Source organism: Trifolium pratense, linkage group LG2, assembly GCF_020283565.1.
Source record: "Trifolium pratense cultivar HEN17-A07 linkage group LG2, ARS_RC_1.1, whole genome shotgun sequence".
Classification (NCBI taxonomy): Eukaryota; Viridiplantae; Streptophyta; class Magnoliopsida; order Fabales; family Fabaceae; genus Trifolium; species Trifolium pratense.
The window spans coordinates 34,353,574-34,375,094 of NC_060060.1; the positions used below are offsets into that span (position 1 = coordinate 34,353,574).

The following is a 21,521-nucleotide window of genomic DNA, read 5'->3' on the forward strand; positions in this document are numbered from 1 at the left end:
AAAGAAAAATTGAGAATGAGAAAGTGTACTTTTTGTTTTAAACAATGTATTGATAATTGATAAATATTAAAAATCGCATAATTAATATTTATCATTGATATTTAAAACGTTACGACAAATATGTATTTTTTTTTTGTGCTTAATTGTATTTTTGGTTTATTTAATTTATCTTATGGTTCGTCTGGCCCAACTTTTTTTAGAGCTTATGCAATATAAATTAGATTTTATGCTATTTTATAAGTTTACAATAGTGAAAATTGTAAATTTATAAACTATTTTATGATAAACTACCTTGACAAACTTATAATAATATATAAAAATTGCATAAGCTATTTGCATAAGCTCTAAAAAAAGTTGGGTCAAACGCGCCCTTACTCACAAAAATAGTTTCCTATTTTAAAATCAAACTTTTATCTTTATTTTCATATTTGTTGCAATTTTGGTCCAAATTCATAATTTTATTCTAAAAATTATGATTTTTGGCATGATAAAATGTGATTTTATTATCTTTAACATTTAATATAAAAATGAAATATCACATTTGAGTTCAAAATTCACATTTTTTCACATTAAAATCCGTCAGTTTTAAGGCAAAAACAAAAAAAAAATATAAAAATATGAGAGAAAGAAATGCAATTAAATTTGTTTTTTGTTTTTTCTTTTCATAATGGATAGGTAATAATGTCCGTGTAAATTAATATAGGCAATCGGTGGGATTGGGATACTGGATACATACGGTCTATTTACCTTTCCCTTTGCTTTGTCTTTTGCCTGAACAATCAGAGACAGACATCCATTCATCCATCCCAAAAAGTAAAACAAAATAAAACAAACAGAGAGATCATCGATAAGCGACAAAAACACACACACACACACACTCTCCCGTTCGTGCGCGGTTGTATTTTGAATCCATTCGAACGAACATCTTTCTTTGGATCCATCCCCCGTGTATAGTTACTGATCTCTACGTACTTTTTTTACCCTAATTAATAATTGGATCCGGCGGCGGCAGCGGCATTGTGTTGTTGTTGTTGTTGTGGTGATTTAGATTGAATTGGATGGCGAGAATGCGAGGAGGAGGAGGAGGAGGAGGAGGTGAAGAGAGTGGAGGAGGAGGAGGAGAACAGAGAGAGAGAGATCCGAAGCACTCTGGTTTGGTAAGATTGGTACAAATAGTAACGATGTTGGTTGTTTTTGCTGGCGGTGTCGTCATCGGTTTAACAACCACTTCTCACATTCACTACTTCAATACTAATTATAATAATAACAATAACTACCTTCATTTCATTTCCCAACAACCTTCTTCCACTGCTGGTGTCTTCAATCACATTGATGATGATATTATTGATACCCTCCAACAACAACAACCCAACAACTGTAACTGTAATTGTACAACTAATAATAATAATGAACCACCTCCAACTCCTTCACCTCTTCCGGTGGTGGTGGTGGAGGAGTATGAAGAGGATATGTTGGAGTCTTTTGTTCATCCATCCAACATCACCCACACCTTATCTGACGACCAACTTTTCTGGAGGGCTTCCTTGGTTCCCACGAAACATAACTACCCATACGCTCGTGTACCCAAACTTGCTTTCATGTTCCTTACTAGGGGACCTTTGCCCTTGTTGCCTCTCTGGGAGAGATTCTTTCAAGGCCACTCCCATCTCTTCAACATTTATATCCACGCTCCTCCTGGTTACCTTCTCAACGTCTCTCATTCTTCCCCATTTTATCGACGCAACATTCCAAGTCAGGTACCTATTGCTTTTCTGCATTCATATTATTATGCTCTTTGTCTCTTCTTTCCAGAACCAATCAAACCTATATTTCTTACTGCTTAATTTTGTTTTTTATATATATGTAATATGCAGCATCTCAGAGTACTCTATTTCTGATATTGACAGGTTGTTTCCTGGGGAACAGTTACACTGGCCGATGCTGAGAGGCGGCTTCTAGCAAATGCACTGCTGGACTTTTCAAATGAGCGATTTGTTCTCCTCTCAGAGAGTTGCATCCCTGTCTACAACTTCCCTACTGTTTACAGATATCTCATTGATTCTGCACACAGCTTTGTTGAGTCATATGATGATCCTTCCCGTTACGGTCGAGGCCGCTACAGCCGCAATATGCTACCTGATATTCAGCTTAAACACTGGCGCAAAGGCTCTCAATGGTTTGAACTCAACCGTGCTCTCGCTGTTTATATAGTCTCTGACACCCAATACTTTTCCCTCTTCCGTAAATACTGTAAGCCTGCTTGCTACCCAGACGAACACTACATTCCAACCTTCCTTAATATGTTCCATGGTTCTCTTAATTCAAACAGAACAGTCACATGGGTCGACTGGTCAATGCTTGGTCCTCATCCGGCAACCTACGGGAGGGATAATATAACCGTCAGTTTTATACAGGCTATAAGGAACAATGGATCCCTTTGTCGATATAACTCAGATATGACTTCCATTTGTTACCTCTTTGCTCGCAAGTTTGATCCCAGTGCATTGGAGCCGTTGCTTAACCTCTCTTCAGAAGTCATGAACTTTTAATTTTCTCTATTCATTTATAACTCGTTCTTTTAGTTGTAGTCCCTAGATTGCGGTAGTGGATTATTTCACAACTTCAGTAACAAATCATTTTGCATTGGTAGAGATATCTGTACAGGTATTGTTAGAGAATTTGGGTTCTCTGCTAGAGATTATCATATTCTTGCAGAAATTAACTGCATTTTATTCCTTCCAAGAAGGAATCTATCAATACAGAAATTTTATATTTTCACCAACTCTCAATTCCTTGTGGTTTTTTGGGTTATATCTTCAGTTTCCAATACTGCCAGTACACAGTTAAATGCACTCTGAGAAATTAACAACTTTAATCATATTGTGCTTTTCTGTGTGTGTGTGTGTGTGTTTGATGAAGACGAGTAGAATAGAAAAAGAAAAGAAAAACAATATGAATTGTTTATGACAGACAGCACATGCTACTATTACATATACCATCCACGTTTATTTATACCTTATAATACAAATATCTCCATTTTTTAAGATTGGTGAATCATAACAATGCTAATATATCTTACGTTAATCTATCAGACTAAGGGTGATTGTGTGGACTTCACAACTATAAAACAACTTCACTGAATGCTTAAAATCCACTTCATGGTTCATAAACAACTTCAGGAACTTCAAATAAGCTAAATGACAGCACATTCATTTATCATTACTTTGGCAGTATGTGCACCCGCCGGAACATAAAACAAGGGAAAAGGCTGTATGGGAACAAAAGGATTGGGAACTGCTTTCTTGAAGGGAACCAAAAGACAAGACAACCCGCAAATTTTTAAAATAGAGAACATGGAGATCAATCTGAAAAGGGAGTAATTCTGTTTCTTCTTTTCTTTCTCTTTCTTTCTTTCTTTTCACGGCAGATTTTTGGTAAATGAGAAAATAGATGGGTGTGATTTATTTACATAAACTTTAGGGAAGGTCACTGCAATTTGCCTATAACTATTAATATGAATATAAACTTTATGGAGATCAATCTGAAAAGGGATTTTGTCTAATAGTAAATAGACAGACCATGAAACCAAGTGTCCCCGGATTCAAACCTCCAAACTATATTTCACTGTCGATTTGGATACTGTGGTACATCAAACAAAACATTTCAGCTGAACGGTTCCAACCCAAAGTAGCAAGAAATAACACCGACAATAATACCTAACTAGATTTTAGAGCTGAGAAAATTTGAATCATCAAAATCCAAATAATAACGTTCGATAACATATTGTTCGACAAAGTAACCTATTTTACATTGACCAAAAAAAAAAAACAACTATGAACTAACACTTTTTCTGTCACTCCTCCTATTAGCACCTCTATACCACCACTTCTATGTACACCAATATTTAAGTGAATGAATGAATAACTTAATCACAAACGGAAAGTAGAATAGTTCCTGTAAAATCTTTGAGACATCAAACCAAAATAGCAAAATCAGACTGGAAACTAAAATCACACGTTTTTATTCATCAAAATCTGATATGATGTATGCGACTTTGGTCAGTTGGAAACGTTGACCGTGAACTTGGATTTTGATAAGAAACCTCATAAAACTGACTAATGGCTAGTCTGATTTTGATGTTGTTCATATGGATCAATCCAACATTGGTCCTTCTCTGCTGCATCTTTCCATCTTTTGCCAAAAACCTGCATTTCAATATATGACTGCATCCTCACCTGAAATCATGTAGTAGATTCCTTTCTTAATTAAAGGGCTGCATCATGTGTTTAAATCTACATTATACGTCATAAACATACTTACTTTAGGTCTATCACTCTCTCTACGGGAATTTGACGACGTCTGCAAACCAAAAGACAGACCCTTTGTTAATTAATAGTTTAGACTGCCAGTTAAAACAAATGTAAATGTACATTCATCAGCACACAAATGAGTTTTCAAACATTTTAAAGTTGATATGTTGCCAACTTGAACTAAAAGAAGTGATTACTATTGGATGATAATTCTTCAACAAGATGAAGTTTAACTCAACAAGATGAAGTGAATACTGCACATGGTGTTTATAGAGATAAAGTAAACATTGTCATTTGACATAAAAAACTGAAATCACTTGCCTCATTGTCATTAGATCCCCCAAGAGTGGGCAGGCCAAGATGAACTATGTATTCAGAATCCACCACACCGACATTTCTCATTCTATCGCCCTGAAATATTGTTGAGAGATGAACAACCACACTGGAAGGATGTAGATATGCAATGAATAAAGCAAGTTACCTGTGCACAATAACCGAGCTGTCTATCCAGTCCCCAGGCATGGATTAAGTCATTCTGTAGATTGAAAGATGATTAGATTAGACCAACATTATTAAAGAAACCATGCAGAATCGAAAGATTTGACAAGCCTTTTGTTTGCATTTGTAAGAAAAACAATGTGATTTAAAATCATGGATTAGGACACATTGTTTTACCCCGAAATGAGCTTATATATATATGAAAAGACAGTGGTTTCTTCTAAAGCACATAATGTTAATTGTTAGCAACCTTACTAGAGTAACCAAAAAAAGTTGAAAATTTTCATGATATGGTTGGTACTAAGTTGACTTGGTTGCTTTCGAAAAAAAGTTGACTTGGTTAATTGGTTTTTCTTATCCATACCTGGATCATATGCCATACACATTGCCAAGATTTTTTAGAAAACACCGGTGCCATCATTTCCACCCACCTGCAAAACAAGTTCTTTACATACTAAATAAAAAATTATATTTAACATCTCAAATGATTTAATGATGGAGCTAAAAGAAAATCACACATGATAGTGCAATTGTTTACCCTAAGCAAGGAGGAGCTGTGCTATTGTCATCACACCTTCCGCTACCTTTTAGCTTATAATACCTTCTGTACAGACACATCATAATACCAACAGTAAGTTTTAGCAATTGTTTTCAAATAAAAAAGTAACTACTCAAAAAATTCAATCCAACATGTAGGCATCAATCAATATACAATCCAGGAGTCAGGAGATAAATTATTTGAGGGAACTGTAAATTAGTTGAATGAATGGTAGAAAAACTCATTGTAAAAGTACAGTTAAATAAATATGAAAAGTTTTTGCGCAACATGTTCTTCAGCACTTGCACATTTGACAGAGGTGCTTCTTAGGTCTGTGTGAGTGTGTGCACATATATATTCTAAAATATAACCCGAAAACTAACAAGGAACAGTCTAATAAAGTAATAATCTAGTTCATTAATTGAGTACTGCATTGGTTATGTCATAATAAGGATGTAGATCTTCCAAATGAACGCTGTTGCTAATATATACAGCTAGACAGAGGTGAGAGGAAATGAGGTTAACCTGTGCACTTTTGATCTTGCTTTACGAACTGTCAGTGGGTGATGTATTTCTGATTTACCAGGATCCAGTGCAGGCTGTGATATCTCTAGTCCTTCTTCTTTAACAATAGATAAATACCTAACCAGATAATCAACAAATCAAAACACGGGGCATAAAATGATCACCATTTAAAAAAAGAAGAATCAGCAACATATCAAATATAGTCATTGCCAACTAAAAATTCAATTTAGTATTATGATCTGACTCTCCTTGCCACAACTGGTTGTTGTAGGGTTTATAGTTATGTTATGTGCAAGGTCTCAGCAGTGAACTGTAAGCTGATAGGACTCGATCTCGATTACGATTAAACATTAGGATAAATATAGAGCAGAAAAAACAATTGTTGTTATATTGATAATCCAATAGAATCAAATGATTCTATGGCTGAATCACACTATAAGATTGAATGATAAAATGCAGAAAATGTTAAGATAGGCTAGGTAGTTCGAGACACCTAGAATCTCCCAAGTAGAGTGACTACTAAAATCATTGCATAATTCCCTACTCAACATTCTTTCATCTTATAACCATCAGATCTAGATCTACTTTTCCTTTCCTCACTAAATAAGGAAACATTCTTATAAGGGAATGATTCGTTTTATTCCTCTGCCCATGTTTCCTTTTATAAACCATGTCATAACTATCATAAGCCAATGAGTTTAACAAAGAAATTCAATTTATCCACCAACGGTGATGAAACATGGAATCCCTTAACCCAAAAAACCCGCATTGGTTCATGCAAGCAAGTGACATAAAAAGTAAGAATTGTGCGTTGCAAATGCATATCTACTAAAAAGAAAATTTAATAAGACAAGCACAAGTGTCTTTCTTACCTCTGTGGATCAAAATTATCAACAAGAAGGTCCTCATCCCAGAGAAATATATAATTGTAGTCAGCAACTATGTCTGGATGCAAGAATCGTTTTGCAAACCACCTATGTCATCCATCATAGAGAGAATTAGTTAGTTAGTTTGTTTAATATATAGTTACAGATGTAGCTAGGAGGAGTATATGATTACAGATTAACATATATATACTACTCCGTCCCAAAATATAAGCAAAAGGAGGTCAACAAAAGTGAATGTATCTGGACTAAATTTTAAACCAAATACATCAACTTTCATTGACCAATTTTTGCTTATATTTTGGGACGGAGGGAGTATATATATAAGAGGTTATTATACCATTTTGTTTGATTTATAGCAGACACATGTATGGCACGATTACTCCAAGCTAAATTCTTCCATTCATCCACAAAACCATCGTAATGAAAAAGCATGACAACAAAATCACTGGACGGGAACTGGGAGGATATGACATGAGTATGTATGAGTGAGCAGGGGACGGGTATGAGTTTTAGATGAAAGTGAAGTTATACATACATATGATAGAAGTGAAGCAAGAGTAAGTGAGTGACCTTTTTGACGATTTTATCAACAACTTGTTTCTGCTTAACTCCTACCGGAATAGCCAACAAATTGAATGGGCGGTTTGAATTTGTCTGAAGAAAAAACAAATGAAATTAATAAAGTATTAGATTATATGAAGTGAAGTTATTAATTATACTAGAAAATAAATTAGGAATGATAATAATAATTAATTTACAGGAGAGTGGGCATCCTCCCATAAGGGACGCGTTTCCAAGTTAGATGTTGTAGCAACAATTCCTTGAGGCAATGGGTGAGTTCCAGAAGGGTGGCATTGTGTCTAGAGAAATGGAAACAAACAAACAAAAAAGAGATAATATTTATTTCAAGTGTGTGTAACTACTAGTACTACTATCTATTACTGTTCGTTCCCCTGAAAATATATAACAAACAAACCTTGCATTTTTCATTGGATGTTGTTGTATCCGGAATTGAATAAATTAGACCCCATCGTGCTAATCTCTGCAAGTAGTATTGTTTAATTAGAATGAATTATATTTTGAAGAAAATAGCATTAATTATTATTATTATAGCAGTAGTAATTAATTAGAAGGAGCATATATATATATAGTACTTACTACTTGTTTGTAGTGGAATGCATTAGCAAGGAAATAAGCGGCACAAATCAAAGAAACGAGAAGGAGGATGGTCGAAAGGAACAGCCTCTTATTCTTTGGAAAACCCTGATTTGATTGATGACAACAGTTAGTTAATTAGTTAGTTAGTTAGTTGAGAGAGAGAAATCAACAAACAAACGAAGCAGTTGTTGTTTTCAATGGGCTGGTCTGGTCTGGTCAACATATACTAGTAAGTAAATGAATGAATGAAGAATGAACTTACAGTTACAAAGTTAAAACCCTCCATTCTAGGCAAAGCAGCAGATTGAAGAAGAAAAGATTGAATGAATGAATGAATTTGGGCTCGCGAGTAAAAGTAAAGCAAAGAAGAATCTTCTAAATAAGAAGAATGATTGGAAAGGAAATAAGGAATATACGAAGAAGAGGAAGAGGAAGAGAAAGTTGGTTGATTGATTGATTGGAGAAAGTAAAGTAATAAAGTAAAGGAAAGGAAAGGAAAGGAAGGTTGACAAGTTACAGAAGAAGAACCGAGAGAGAGAGAGAGAGAGAGAAACCGACCCCAAGAAAAAGAAAGGTATATGACTGAGTGGCCTCGCGGCCTCTACAACAATCAATCAACTGTTTTATTTCTTTCAAACTGAAAATTGCAATTAAATAAATAAAGATAAGATAAGATAGACCAACTCTTTGACCAAAAAAAAAAAAAGAATCAAGTAGTAAACAAACAATTTTAAATATAGGTGACGGTGGATTCTATGGTGAGGGAGCAATTAAGTCCCTCACCGGTGTACCACGTCATTTCACCATTGGATTAAATAATCCATTTTTTCATTACCACACTTGATCTTATAATTTTTTTTTTTATAAAAGTAAATAAATAATCAAATAAAATCTTATATATCCTCTTTCTCTCCACCCAAATTCTTTCTGTTTAATGTGTCTTTAATAATTAGGGTTATTTTATCTATACAAAATTGAATTTCTTGCATTATTAACATAGTTTATTTGAACAAAAATGGTAGACCAAAATTCCCCCAAAACTAAAGTAACGCTTTCCATAAATTTAGATTGGAAATATTAAAAAATAAACACAACTGCACAAAAGAATTGGATCTTTCGACAACACTACAAGAAAATAAGCACTTTGCGACGGTTAAAATTGCAGTTTGCAACGGTTGCAACTGTCGCAATTACACATCTGCGACGGTTGTCTAACCGTTGCTGATTTGTGTGTCGCAAGAGTACTTTGCAACGGTTTTGAAAACCGTCGTTACAACCGTCGCAGTTGTTCTTGCAACAGTTCAAAACCGTCCCTAAATTTAACACTGGATTTAATAGCAGAGGTTGCGACGATTTTGTAAAACCGTCGCAAAATATGTTTTTTTTTTTAAATATGAAATTAATTTTTTTTTTATTCCTTTTGATGGCTTATTAAATAACATTTATATAATTAACTCAATGGTGACAAGTACAAGTATATAAATAATTTAATCTCATTCATATAATTAATTCGATAGTGACAACATCCATACATAAAAAATTTAAGGCTTAAATGCAGTTTTGCCCCCCCTGTTTTGATTAAATCGGAATTTTACCCCCTCTGTTTTAAAACGCAGACTTTTACCCCCCCTGTTTTATAATTTGTTGGATTTTGCCCCCCTAAAATTCTGCTTTCGAGTCACAACTTTAAAGCTTCGCACACAACTCAATTTTGATCAATAATTTACCAAAAGGATACCGAAATGACCGTAATCGAGTTATCTTTCCACATAATCAAACCCCACTGAATTTGGAGTTACAAAGAGAGATTAATTACCGTTTTAGTGAAGGTATGTCCCCCAAAATTCTGCAAAAAATCTACTTTCGAGTCACAACTTCAAAGCTTCGCATACAACTCAATTTGGATCCATAATTCACCAAACGGCTACCGAAATGACCGTAATCGAGTTATCTTTCCACATAATCAAACCCCACTGAATTTGTAGTTACAAAGAGAGATTAATTACCGTTTTAGTGAAGGTATGTCCCCAAAATTCTGCAAAAAATCTGCTTTCGAGTCACAACTTCAAAGCTTCGCATACAACTAAATTTGGATCCATAATTCACCAAATGGCTACCGAAATGACCGTAATCGAGTTAGCTTTCCACAGAATCAAACCCCACTAAATTTGGAGTTACAGAGAGAGATTAATTACCGTTTTAGTGAAGGTCTGTCCAATTACTAATTCTGCAGAAATCTACTTGTGATCTTCAAATTCAACATCGTCTACCGAACACATCGTAACTCCAAATTCGACGAAATTGAAATGCCAACAAGGGTAATTTCGTTAGATTTCCATACATGTAAATAGTATTAAAAAATGAGCTACAGGGTGAGAGGAATGATGAGAATACCAGTAGTAGTTTCATACGATAATTAATTTGAACAGACCTTCACTAAAACAGTAATTAATCTCTCTCTGTAACTCCAAATTTAGTGGAGTTTGATTCTGTGGAAAACTAACTCGATTGCGGTCGTTTCGGTACCAGTTTGGTGAATTATTGATCCAAATTGAGTTCTGTGCGTAGCTTTGAACTTGAGGCTCAGAAGCAGATTTTGTGCAAAATTTTGGTGGGGGGCAAAATCCAACAAATTATAAAATAGGGGGGGTAAAATTCCGCATTTTAAAATAGGGGGGGTAAAATTCCGCATTTTTCAAAATAGGGGGGGTAAAACTGCATTTAAGCCAAAATTTAATTAAATAACTTGAAACTCTAAAAGGAAAAAAAATTAATCCCTAGTATGTTATGTTGCTTCATGATCCATAATCATCTCTTGATTCTTCTTATTCAATTACCTGAGAAAACATAAGAATATATATTAGGATACATAAAAAAACGAACGGAATTGAACAAATTGACTTAGTCCATGGCATAATTCCACAAGATAATGGTTCCTAGCTTCATAACATAATGGCTTCTCTTTTCTAAACACATCAAATAAATGAACTGATAACAAGAATACCATAGTAATATGTTATCTTATGCAAACAAAGTATAAACTCTCTAACTCACAAAAATGGAACTCGGTAAATTACAATGTTATAAATATCTTAATTTCAAACCAAATCATGGTCAACCCCAGGGATTTTCAAAGAGTAAATATGTTTTGTAAGCACAAGTAATGTCTCATAACAGGGAGAAAAAAAAAGTCAGCAATACCAAGCCTAAAAACTAGACAACAATACAATAGCAGTGCACTCATACATTATCTTCATTTAGCATACAAAACAACCAAAGCCGTACCAAATTCCTACAATGCGTTCAGTGCCTACACCATGATAGTAAGTCCCTTAATGCATTTATTACTTGTTTAAAATTTATCCACTAATCCCCAAACTAAAAGCAACAGAAAACAAAGAAAAGAGACAAAAAGAGGAAAGGACTTACGAAAACGGCAGCAGAGTTACAAAATCAGCAGCAGAGTTAAAAATTGGCAGCAAACTTGAGAAATTGGTTGCGCAAAATGAGAAATGCTTCTATCTTTAGTTTAATCCAATCATTATCTGTGTGAGTAAAGTAAAGAATTACATTAATGACCAAACCCCTTAAACAAGAGACAACAAAAAAAAAACTATTAAGAAACTTGGGGAAACTCAGTATTTCAGACTAACAAAAGGGAGGCACACTAAATCAGATTCTGCTCTAAGAAAGGAAAACTCGATGTTTTAGTCAAGTTTCTCATATTTTTGTTTTACCTGCTTTTTGTTTAAGTGTATTAAAGTATTTTTTGTTTGGAATTCAATTTTTTTTTTGTTTTGGCTTCTATTTTCACAAAGAGCGCGAAAATGAGCAAAACAATAGAAACTAAATCCACCACAAGCCAACAAAATTACTGCCTCCTTACTAACAAAAGGCACCGCCCCACTACACCGTATTGAAAATTCTCAAAAACATAATCACAGGCTGGTCTCAAAAACATTTAGTTACTAGTCGTCTTCACCTCATTCTACAAGGACTACGATTAACATAACATGATTAAATTTGTACTACCCTGCTACCCCAATGAAAACCTGGTTCAAAATGCAATAAATTATAGACAAATATTGACAATGTTTACCATAACATGATGAAGTGATGCAGGATGGATATTCTGTATATACACACAATTATTACAATGGCTACAATTATTAAAATTGCATTCCTAAATCCAAGTAAAACCATTAACCAAATGATGAAACACTCCATAACAAAGAAAACAAACAAAAAAAAATGAAAAGAACTACAATTTAATATAGCAAACAAACAACACAAGAATAGATGCATTGAATGTTCATTTGTTTCAAACTGCATACCTGGAAAGATCAACATTGAAATTTTACCACTAAGGCACTTTGTGAGTTCCAAGGTGAGTTGGATATTGCTAGAATTTTTCGGTCTCCTTCATTTCTGAAGTTGTGACAAGAAACTTCCACTAGACATTGTTACAAGAATCTGCCTCATTTTTTCTCCAAATTCTGAAGTTGCTAGGAACAATATTAATTGAGAAGTGGTGTGCCTCAATCCCTTATTTCCCCTGTCAAAACAATAGCAGAACATCTGATGAGAGAACTAATAGCTTAATGTATGCCGGTATCGACTATATAATGAGGCTAAGTAATATCAATCATAAAAGAATTGAAGAGGAATTCAGCCCGAGCATTAAGCAACATAGAAAGGCATCTGAAAATTCAAAGTAGAGCTATTATCAACTTAATATCATGCAAAGTATGAATGTATGATTATAGGTACCCCATCATAAAACATAATAGAAGTACAAGCACCATATTCTCAAGCAATATAACAAAGTATACGATAAATGAATCAAAGAAAAAACTAAATGAAATTATATAAATCAAAAGGCACCGGAGATGCCTTCAGCAAAAACAAAGAAGTTCAGCATTGCCAAACAGATAACAAGAGCATAAAGCATCTTAACTTGACCAACAAAGTGAAAGCCCCTGCAACCAATGAGCAAACTGCAATGTGAACAGACCAATCCAAAATACATTCCAAAGTTTGAATTCAATTCAAATATGTGCCTTAGCATAACAATAATGACTATTTATGTTATTACAAGCCTGAACCATATCATAACAGCATAACATAGCACAATGGCAAGAACTCTTTCTCTATAATCTATATATGTATGTTATCATTATCACACACATAACAACAAAGACTCTATTACCTTAATAAAAACAATTTAACTAAGTGATGGCTATTCTAGAAAGATAATACCAATATCGTTTTTATTTTACAAAGAAAACCTCAATCACAACCATTTCTTTAGTATCATGCAAAACCATTTCTTTAATATCGTTTTTGTTTTACAAAGAAAACCTCAACCATGAAGAAACCAATAATTTAGATCACGCAAAACATTAATGTATCAACTTCCCAATTTCAGATTCAATAATTTCTAAGATCCCTACTATCAGGTAAATATAAAAATTGTCACTTTGGAACCCTATTCATTAAAATCAGATTCAGAACCATATAACTACCAACCCTAATTTCTAAATTTTAATCAAAATTCTCAAATCCCCAAAATCCTGCATAAGCCAGTCCCTAAAATCTTCCATAAATCAGTATCAAATCCCCTAAATTATTTACTCTTTGCATCACTAAAATCGCAAGAATAACACACAAAAACCACATCTACTTAACACATATAAGAAAGAAAGAAAAAAAAGAATAAACATCATGCAATTATGTGATTCTCAAACCCATTCCTCAAACCCAAAATTACGATTCTCAAACCCAACTCTCATCCCTTTGACCACCAAACGTGATTCCTCATATCCATAATCGTGTTTCTCAAAACCTTCCAAATTATCGATCATCAAACGCGATTCTCAAACCCTTTCTGTGCACCCTAACTCCAATGGAAAACTAACAAGAACAAAGAAAGGGAAGGAGGAAGAAGGGAAAAAAACCTGAACGTCTAAACTTTGGAGGGTGTGTCGGCGGAGATCGACGTGACTGACGGGTGTGCGGCGGGAACTGAGTGGTGAAAGAGAAGCCTCGTTGTCGAAGACATAATGAGACAGCGAAACTAGAAGAGAAACCGAACGATGAAGCTTTCTAGAGATAGAAGATTAAGCTTCGTTAATAGGAACGATGAAGGGGAACACAATTTGGAGAGTGATTTGTAAAATAGGAGAAGCTTCTTCGTTGATTCGAGAGATTTGGAAAATGATTTTAGGGATTTGAGGTTTTTTCTTTTTTTTTGTTTATAACAAAAAGTGAAGAGGGATTTCAGTTTATCTGAGTGAGTGAAAGAGTTCACACAAATTCACTTAGCGCTAACTTAAAATTTGGTTTTAGATCCAAAAGTTGCAACGGTTGCCAAAACTGTCGCATACACCGTTGCTAAATTTTGAAAAAAGAGACATTGCGACAGTTTTGACTTAATAGTCGCAAATGAACTGTCACAAATCACTTATTTTCTTGTAGTTAATGAAGATTGAACATTTATTTATGATGAATTATTAGACTTTAGACTTGGTGTTGATGGTTGTATATTGAAAAGGATATGAGAGAAGGTTCAACAAAACGAGTTTTTATGTGAGAAAAAAAAATCGATTTTGAATTTTCTCTGTGTCTGTCTATCAACGTTCAAGCAAATATTAGATAAACAATTTTGTTGAGAAATTCCTCAAAACCCAGATTCTGTTTTCAATTTTAAAGAAAACTAAATATATCCATACAAGTCCAAACAAAAAAAACGTCCTTACGTAGATCAAATTGAAATAGAAATTGAATAACCAAACCATAATGTTTATATTCACTTGTAATCAATGTGTGGAAGAAACATTAATGGGAAATGCCCATTTTCAATTGCAAAGGCTGTCAAATCTGATGGAGAAGAAAGAGTGTGGATGCAAGATTCAGTGCGGCAGTGACTAATATAATCATGCGGGCTTTTTTAATCTAACGGTCAATATTGATGGTACACCGGTGAGGGACTTAATTGAGCCCTCACCCTAGAATCCACCATAGGTGACACCTACTCTACTCTTTCATAAATTGAGGGTATATGTCCATAAACCATTAAGAACAAGTCACATGAATGGATTTACATGTAGTACCCACAAGAAACTTGTAACAAACTTTTGAATTTACACATGTAGACTTGCATATAATTCCTTCTCGCTGGTTGATCGATAAATACCCTCAATTTATGAAAGGTAAGTTAGAAAAAACCCTTTATACATTTAATTGGCTTAATTGCACTTTTGGTCTCTTATCTTTATTTTATGTTTCAAGTTGGTTCCTTATCTTTTCTGCAAGTTTCAAGTTGGTTCTTTATCTTTTCTGCAGGTTTCATATTGGTCTCTCCCGTCAAATTTGTCACTATTACTGTTAAATTTGGACACGTGTCATCTTTTCAAGTGTGATTTCTATTTAACGATAATAGTGAAAATTTTGACGGAAAAGACCAACTTAAAACCTGAAGAAAAGAGAAAAGATAAGGGACTAAAAATGTAATTAATCCTATTTAATTCCTCTAAAGATATGAAAAACAAGCTATAACAACTTTTTTCTTTCTCAAATAAACATATAACAACTTTTTAAAAAAATATATAACATCAAAGAAGATTATGCCAACCATCAACGATTATTACTAAAAAAATAAATTAATTAATACATAAAACAGAAAAATAGGAACAAAAACGACAATGAAAAATATGCGTCAAAGTAACAACTTTTTACTAATAAATTATTTAATTTTTGTCCTTATTAATAATACTCCTTCCGTCCTTAATTATAAGCAAAAGTCAATTTTTTAGATTCATTAAATAACTGACGTATCTTGACTATATTATAGACGAGATACATCAATTATTCAATAAATTTGAAAAATGAACTTTTACTTCTAATTAAGGATGGATGGAATAGAGGTTTGGTTCGATGATCAGAGAGAAAGTCTATCATTGGAATTTGTGCACGAAGAACTAAGGAGGTAGTTCGGTTGAGCCAAGTGTCTAGCGGAGTCAAAGTCATGTTAGTAACATGGAAACATTATCCACTTGACATCTTATAATTGGACAATAGTATAAACAGGACTTATGGAACTGTTTCTAAGTTTTATCCAATGTGATTTTACATATTTTGTTTCAGGAAAAATCTGCACATAAAAATAGGAATCAAATATAATAACATCAAATAATTAATTATATTATAAAAAAGAAGAGAAAAATATAAGTATAAAAATAAGTTATTCTAAATAGGAACAAAAAAGATTATGCAAACAAATATAACAACTTTTTCTATAAAATTGGATAAACAGTGTTCTTTTTTTTTGTAATGGATAAATATTGTTCATTGATAATTAAAATTTATTATAAAATATACACGAGACATATATTTGTCATTGATACTTAAAACGTCGCGGGACAAGTGTTGAATAATTAGAACATATTATTATAATTTATTTAAAAATATACACGAAGCAATAACTTTAATAAGACAAATTTATTGATTTAATAAGTTTTAAAAGAAAGAGTACGATAGTTTCACTAATATTTTATAACAGTTTTTTAAATATTTTATACTAAATAAATTTTCTAGCTTAATATAATGACGAATTTAAATATTAAATAAAAGTCAATGGATCCGTCTAATTTATTATAAAAATCTGGACAGTAACTTTAATAAAACAAATTTATTTCTTTAATAAATTTTACTTGAAACTACCTAATAGTTTCACTTATCTCTTATATGCCCAATTTAGTTAATCATTCCACTGAACGAGGATGAAATCAGGAAAATAAAAACACATGGAGCCACTTTCTCTCCCATGATCTCAACTGTCTAGCCCACTACTCCCATTATACTCTTCTATATATAGGCCAAACATTCATAAGTGAATCCCGTTCTTACTATCAGTGCCTAGCACCCTGCTAGCCTGATAATCATATAGTACACCCATACAGCCGACTTACAAGAGAATTGCGTAGCTCTAATCCCCTAATTGTTTAGCAATACGTAGGACCAAAGACCCCCTATCAAGCTATAATGAAAACATCGGCGGTTAGGTCACATAAATAACCTTTGCAAGAACAATAAGCATGACTATAAATTTATATATGACCATTGTTATGTGTGCCCCATGTTTCACAATGTTCTCCCTAATTCACGACATTCCCTTCAAGTGATAAGAGTTTATCTAAATTAATAATTTTGGATGTAGAAAACTAATAATCAAGTGAATAGAGATATTTAGAATGCAGAAAACACATACAACTAATAATTCAACGACACAAAACAAAAGTGGTGAAAGGTGCTCTGTCTTTATTCCAGATGATCCTTATCTAAATTTATAGGCTACATTTCTGACAATGTTAATTGCTTCATTTTGTAAATAATTTTTTACTTGGTGGTTATTTATTTTATTTTAATTTTTCGTTTCTTTCTTCTTCTTTTTTGTTTTCGGTGTTTATTTATTCCAACTAAACTGCAATCATCTCCGAATTTTTAGAGGCTACATGGAATTATTAAAAATAAGGACCTAATAAAAGAAAAGGCGCAAAAAATTCAAAAGAATTGTCATCGATTTGAATTACAAATAACATCAATAACAGTAAAAAAAATCACTAATATAAAAAAAGTTTGATAAATAAGACAATCGTCTCTCCATTTGATAAAACTATAGTATAACAATTAACTACTCTTATAAAACATCTAAAAAACTTATTCGCAATAAAACAATATCTTTTAGGACATTTTCTAACTAATAAATATTTCATTTTAGAATAAAATGAACCTCAAATATTTGGGTTCTACATTCCCTCTTTTGAAAGGCCACAATCCTTGTTTTATACTCAACATTTACTAAAAATATTAATACCATCTCCAATGGTAGTACCTATTAGGTACTTATATAGGTACTTATTATGTACTACTATTGGAGCAAAATTCATTGAGTACCTAATATGTACTGCTTCTCAAATAGCTACCCTCTCTCTTCTCATTATAATATATTTTTGTGGGACCTACTTATAAAGATATAGTATAATAGTATTATTGATGAGATATAGAGTTATTAGTAAGATCGATTTATAACTTTTTAAGAGATGCTGGGTTGGAGGGATTGCGTACTTATTAGTTACTATTATTAAAAATAATAAATAAGTGATATATAGACGTGAGACTCAGTTAAGTAATCAAATTTGTGGAGCTTCTGCTCATTGTATTATATTACAGTACTAGGAATGGAATTAGAGGGACTGTCTAATCAAATGATTCGATCGATACAACAACCTTTTAATTACAAACGTGTGGTAGTACTACTAATTAAGACCATTCTTTCTTCCTCCTAAAAGGAAGTAAAACTTTGACAAACCTATATATTTGTTTCCTACTCAAAATTGTACCTAATATGTTGAGTCCTCTATCTACATGAATTAATTATTGGGTCTTTATTGATCCCTTGATCTAACAGTGATCCAATGATTCCCTGATGCACCATCTTCCAGTTCCCACATTGTTGTTCCTTGTGGGGACACAAACTCATTTGTGGTGGAAGAGAACAGGTTCAATCGTCCTGTAATTGGGCTTTGTAATAATTCTTCGTCGTCATCGTCGTCATCGGTATACTCAAATTGATGAACATCCAAAACAGCTGCAGGTGAGGAAGCAGAGTAGTGTTTGTGATGAGTTAAATTAGTTGAAATAATAAATGGGTGGTTAAGTAACTCCTGTGCGGTAGGCCTCTTACTGGGATCTCTCACCAAACACCTCCTCAAGAAATCGAAACCTTCCCGAGAGAAATGAAGTGGAAATTGAGGTATCTCATCACCGCGAGCAATCTTAAACATAGCAGCAATTGGATTTGAAATGTCAGCCCAAGGAGGCCTGCCGGTGGCCATTTCAATAACAGTACACCCCAAAGACCATATATCTGCAGCAAAATCGACAACTTTCTCATCACCATTTAATAATACTTCAGGAGCCATCCATAGAGGAGTGCCACCATTAGTAAGATTAATACATGATGCTTTGTTCTCTACCCTTTTTGCACACCCTAAATCAGCCAGCTTGACGTTCCCAGAAGAGGCCAAAAGCACATTTTTGCACTTAAGGTCACAATGCACAATTCCATGTTTGTGAAGATCATATAACCCAAGGAGAATTTGTCTAGTATACAAACGTACAATATCTTCATCTAATGAACCACCAAATTTGTTCGACACGTCAGCCAAACTACCCCCGGCCATATATTCCATGAAAACATTCACTACTTTCTTATCATCATCATCATCATACTCTGTCCCTAAACATTGGACAATATAGGGTGATGAATTATTTAAACTATTTAGTATATTCACCTCGTTCTTTAGAGCATCATGTCCTACCTCTGAATCTGATGTTTTCACTACGAAAAGTCCACCGTTCGATTTATTCATGGCTAGATGAACACTGCCAAAAGATCCACATCCAACCATTTTGCCCTTCACCCATTCTATTCTTCCACCCATTTTCTTCCTTTCCACCGCCGATTACGATGGATGTGTATATTGAAAAATCAATTAATAATTACATCCAGAAATTAATAATTTGATACGGTGGAATTAAGAGAAAGTGAGATACAAAACAAAAATAGGTTGATGGTGGAGGAAGAAACCTTTGCTTTGTTTATTGTTGGCAATGACATGCAAATTGAGGACATGCAATAAACATTAATTACAATTCATTCAAGGTATTGAGATCGATCGATTGAAGAAACAAATGTGGGTAACAAATTAATTATTAGAGCGGTTTCGGAGTATCCGAAAACCGCCCTAAAGAGAAAAATATACCTCTTTTCCACCAGTACTACTTCAACAAACAAACAAACAAACGCTCGTCGTTCTTAATTTCAGGTTTGCTTAAAGAAGAAGAAGAAGAAAAAGATGTAACTAACAAAAGCCAGACATATTTATAAATCATAATAATATAATAATAAAATAAAAGGGACAGTTTATGGCCGTTGGCTATCCTTAATCTCAGAACATTGTCTCGATTTTTTAGTAGTAATAATGGAACCCTTTAAACTTACACCGCTTATTAATCTGTTAGTTTTATTATGATGGTAATCTCTCTCCACTAAAACCTTGAGTATCGTACCATTGTTATAACATTCTCAAATCATTTTTCCTATTTTAACTTTACTATTATTAGTTTTCAATTGAAGAATAATCATCATAAAATTAAACGCGATGCATACCAAATGATTATAATCACCCCATAACCCATTTGCATCATAAATGATTATGGATAATCACTATGTAAAAAACCACTTTTGTATTGTTGCATAAAATTGCCTAAAAACAGTTGTTATAGAAGGGACAACTTTAACTTTGTTTATCCCTAATCATGTCCTTACTTTTGTTTATAAATATAATCGTTTCAAGGTGGTCAATGTAATTTCCTCTTTTATAATTATGCGTATTGAATAGGTTCAAAGTATTTACTTAGACTATCTTCAATGGTGTAGTACCTATTAGGTACTTATTAGGTACCACCATTGGAGTATCACCCATTTGAGTATCTATTAGGTATCACTTCTAAAATAAGAAATCTTTTTCCTCTTGGACCCACCTTATTTTTCATTAAAATATTCTTTTCATGGGACCCACTTTATTTTATATATTCAATCTGAATTAATGGATATTTACACAAAACACAAATTTTTTTTTGGTACATCACAAAAGCACAATTTTTGAATAGGCGGACTCATCTTCAACTTCAACATGATCTTGTTGAGCATATTTGACAACGTTTTGGGCATGATGATCAACAAAATTAATTGTTTTTAAAATTATGTAATGTTATTTTAAATTATTTTTTAATTATGTAATTCTTAAAATTTGGCAATATTATTTTAAATTAAATTTAGAATTTTAATTATTTTTTTGAATTATAAAAATAAAATAGTACATATTTGTAATTTTATCATTCAATCAATTTATATTATAAAATAGATAATTAAATAAAAAGCTATTGTAATGACGTGGAGTTATTGATGTGACCTATTTTAGAACTTTTTAAGAAGTGCTAGGTTGGAGGGGTTGAATACCTATTAGGTACTATTATTAAAAAATAATAAATTAGTGATGTGTCCATGTGAGACCCATTTAAGTACTCAAATTTGGAGTTCTTCATTGTGGATGTTCTTATAGATTTGTTTTTTTTACTAATACATTGATTTGATGAATTGGTCTTCAATGAAATTTATTTTAAGTTTCTTATCTAATGTATTGTTTTGATGAATTAGTCTTCAACGAAATTTATTTTAGTTTTCTATTTACCAATAATATTAGAGCATGAATTTTATATCACAAGCAAATGGAGTAATACTTCTCACTTAATTAGACTAACTACAATTTAGTAATTCTAACTTCTATGTATTAATTAACGATTCACTCTTAGATTGATTGCGACTTAAGAATTCCAATTTTAATGATAAAATAGTTCAATCTCATCTAATTACATTAATTTTCACTTAGAAATTCTAATTTCACAATACAACAGAGTAATATAATCTAAGTTTTAGCATAAATAAATTTCAATTTTTTTTTTTTGACAAGAATAAATTTC

At 32.9% G+C, this 21,521-nt stretch overlaps 3 protein-coding genes and 1 long non-coding RNA gene across 4 annotated transcripts; 1 reads left to right on the forward strand and 3 right to left on the reverse strand.

Moving 5' to 3' along the window:
* The first annotated feature begins 773 nt into the window (after positions 1–773).
* Positions 774–3,709, forward strand: LOC123910773 (glycosyltransferase BC10-like). Its single transcript, XM_045961990.1, has 2 exons — positions 774–1,757; positions 1,908–3,709. The coding sequence occupies exons 1-2, from the start codon at positions 1,059–1,061 to the stop codon at positions 2,547–2,549; spliced, it is 1,341 nt and encodes a 446-aa protein (XP_045817946.1). The 5' UTR covers positions 774–1,058; the 3' UTR covers positions 2,550–3,709.
* Positions 3,710–3,845: 136 nt separating this feature from the next.
* Positions 3,846–8,545, reverse strand: LOC123910774. Its single transcript, XM_045961991.1, has 14 exons — positions 8,179–8,545; positions 7,917–8,021; positions 7,735–7,800; positions 7,517–7,618; positions 7,329–7,412; positions 7,096–7,214; positions 6,744–6,845; positions 5,872–5,988; positions 5,347–5,412; positions 5,173–5,239; positions 4,792–4,845; positions 4,632–4,721; positions 4,321–4,359; positions 3,846–4,235 (listed from the first exon to the last, which is right to left on the reverse strand). The coding sequence occupies exons 1-14, from the start codon at positions 8,200–8,202 to the stop codon at positions 4,116–4,118; spliced, it is 1,155 nt and encodes a 384-aa protein (XP_045817947.1). The 5' UTR covers positions 8,203–8,545; the 3' UTR covers positions 3,846–4,115.
* A 2,099-nt stretch (positions 8,546–10,644) lies between these two features.
* Positions 10,645–14,364, reverse strand: LOC123910775. Its single transcript, XR_006810311.1, has 4 exons — positions 13,874–14,364; positions 12,251–12,471; positions 11,346–11,461; positions 10,645–10,753 (listed from the first exon to the last, which is right to left on the reverse strand). It is a non-coding gene; the product is annotated as an uncharacterized LOC123910775 (long non-coding RNA).
* Positions 14,365–18,361: 3,997 nt separating this feature from the next.
* Positions 18,362–19,429, reverse strand: LOC123904620 (mitogen-activated protein kinase kinase kinase 20-like). The gene has a single exon (XM_045954255.1). The coding sequence runs from the start codon at positions 19,418–19,420 to the stop codon at positions 18,362–18,364; it is 1,059 nt and encodes a 352-aa protein (XP_045810211.1). The 5' UTR covers positions 19,421–19,429.
* Between the last annotated feature and the right edge of the window lie 2,092 nt (positions 19,430–21,521).

What these genes read in the sequence shown, in the direction of transcription:
- LOC123910774 (XM_045961991.1), bottom strand. Translation starts at nt 8,202, where the DNA reads ATGGAGGGTTTTAACTTTGTAACT. An exon ending in GCTATAAATCAAACAAAATG is followed by an intron (nt 6,846 to 7,095) that starts GTATAATAACCT and finishes TGGATGACATAG; the next exon opens with GTGGTTTGCAAAACGATTCT. An exon ending in ACAGCTCCTCCTTGCTTAGG is followed by an intron (nt 5,240 to 5,346) that starts GTAAACAATTGC and finishes CTTGTTTTGCAG; the next exon opens with GTGGGTGGAAATGATGGCAC.
- LOC123910773 (XM_045961990.1), top strand. Translation starts at nt 1,059, where the DNA reads ATGGCGAGAATGCGAGGAGGAGGAGGAGGAGGAGGAGGTGAAGAGAGT. An exon ending in GACGCAACATTCCAAGTCAG is followed by an intron (nt 1,758 to 1,907) that starts GTACCTATTGCT and finishes TGATATTGACAG; the next exon opens with GTTGTTTCCTGGGGAACAGT.
- LOC123904620 (XM_045954255.1), bottom strand. Translation starts at nt 19,420, where the DNA reads ATGGGTGGAAGAATAGAATGGGTGAAGGGCAAAATGGTTGGATGTGGA.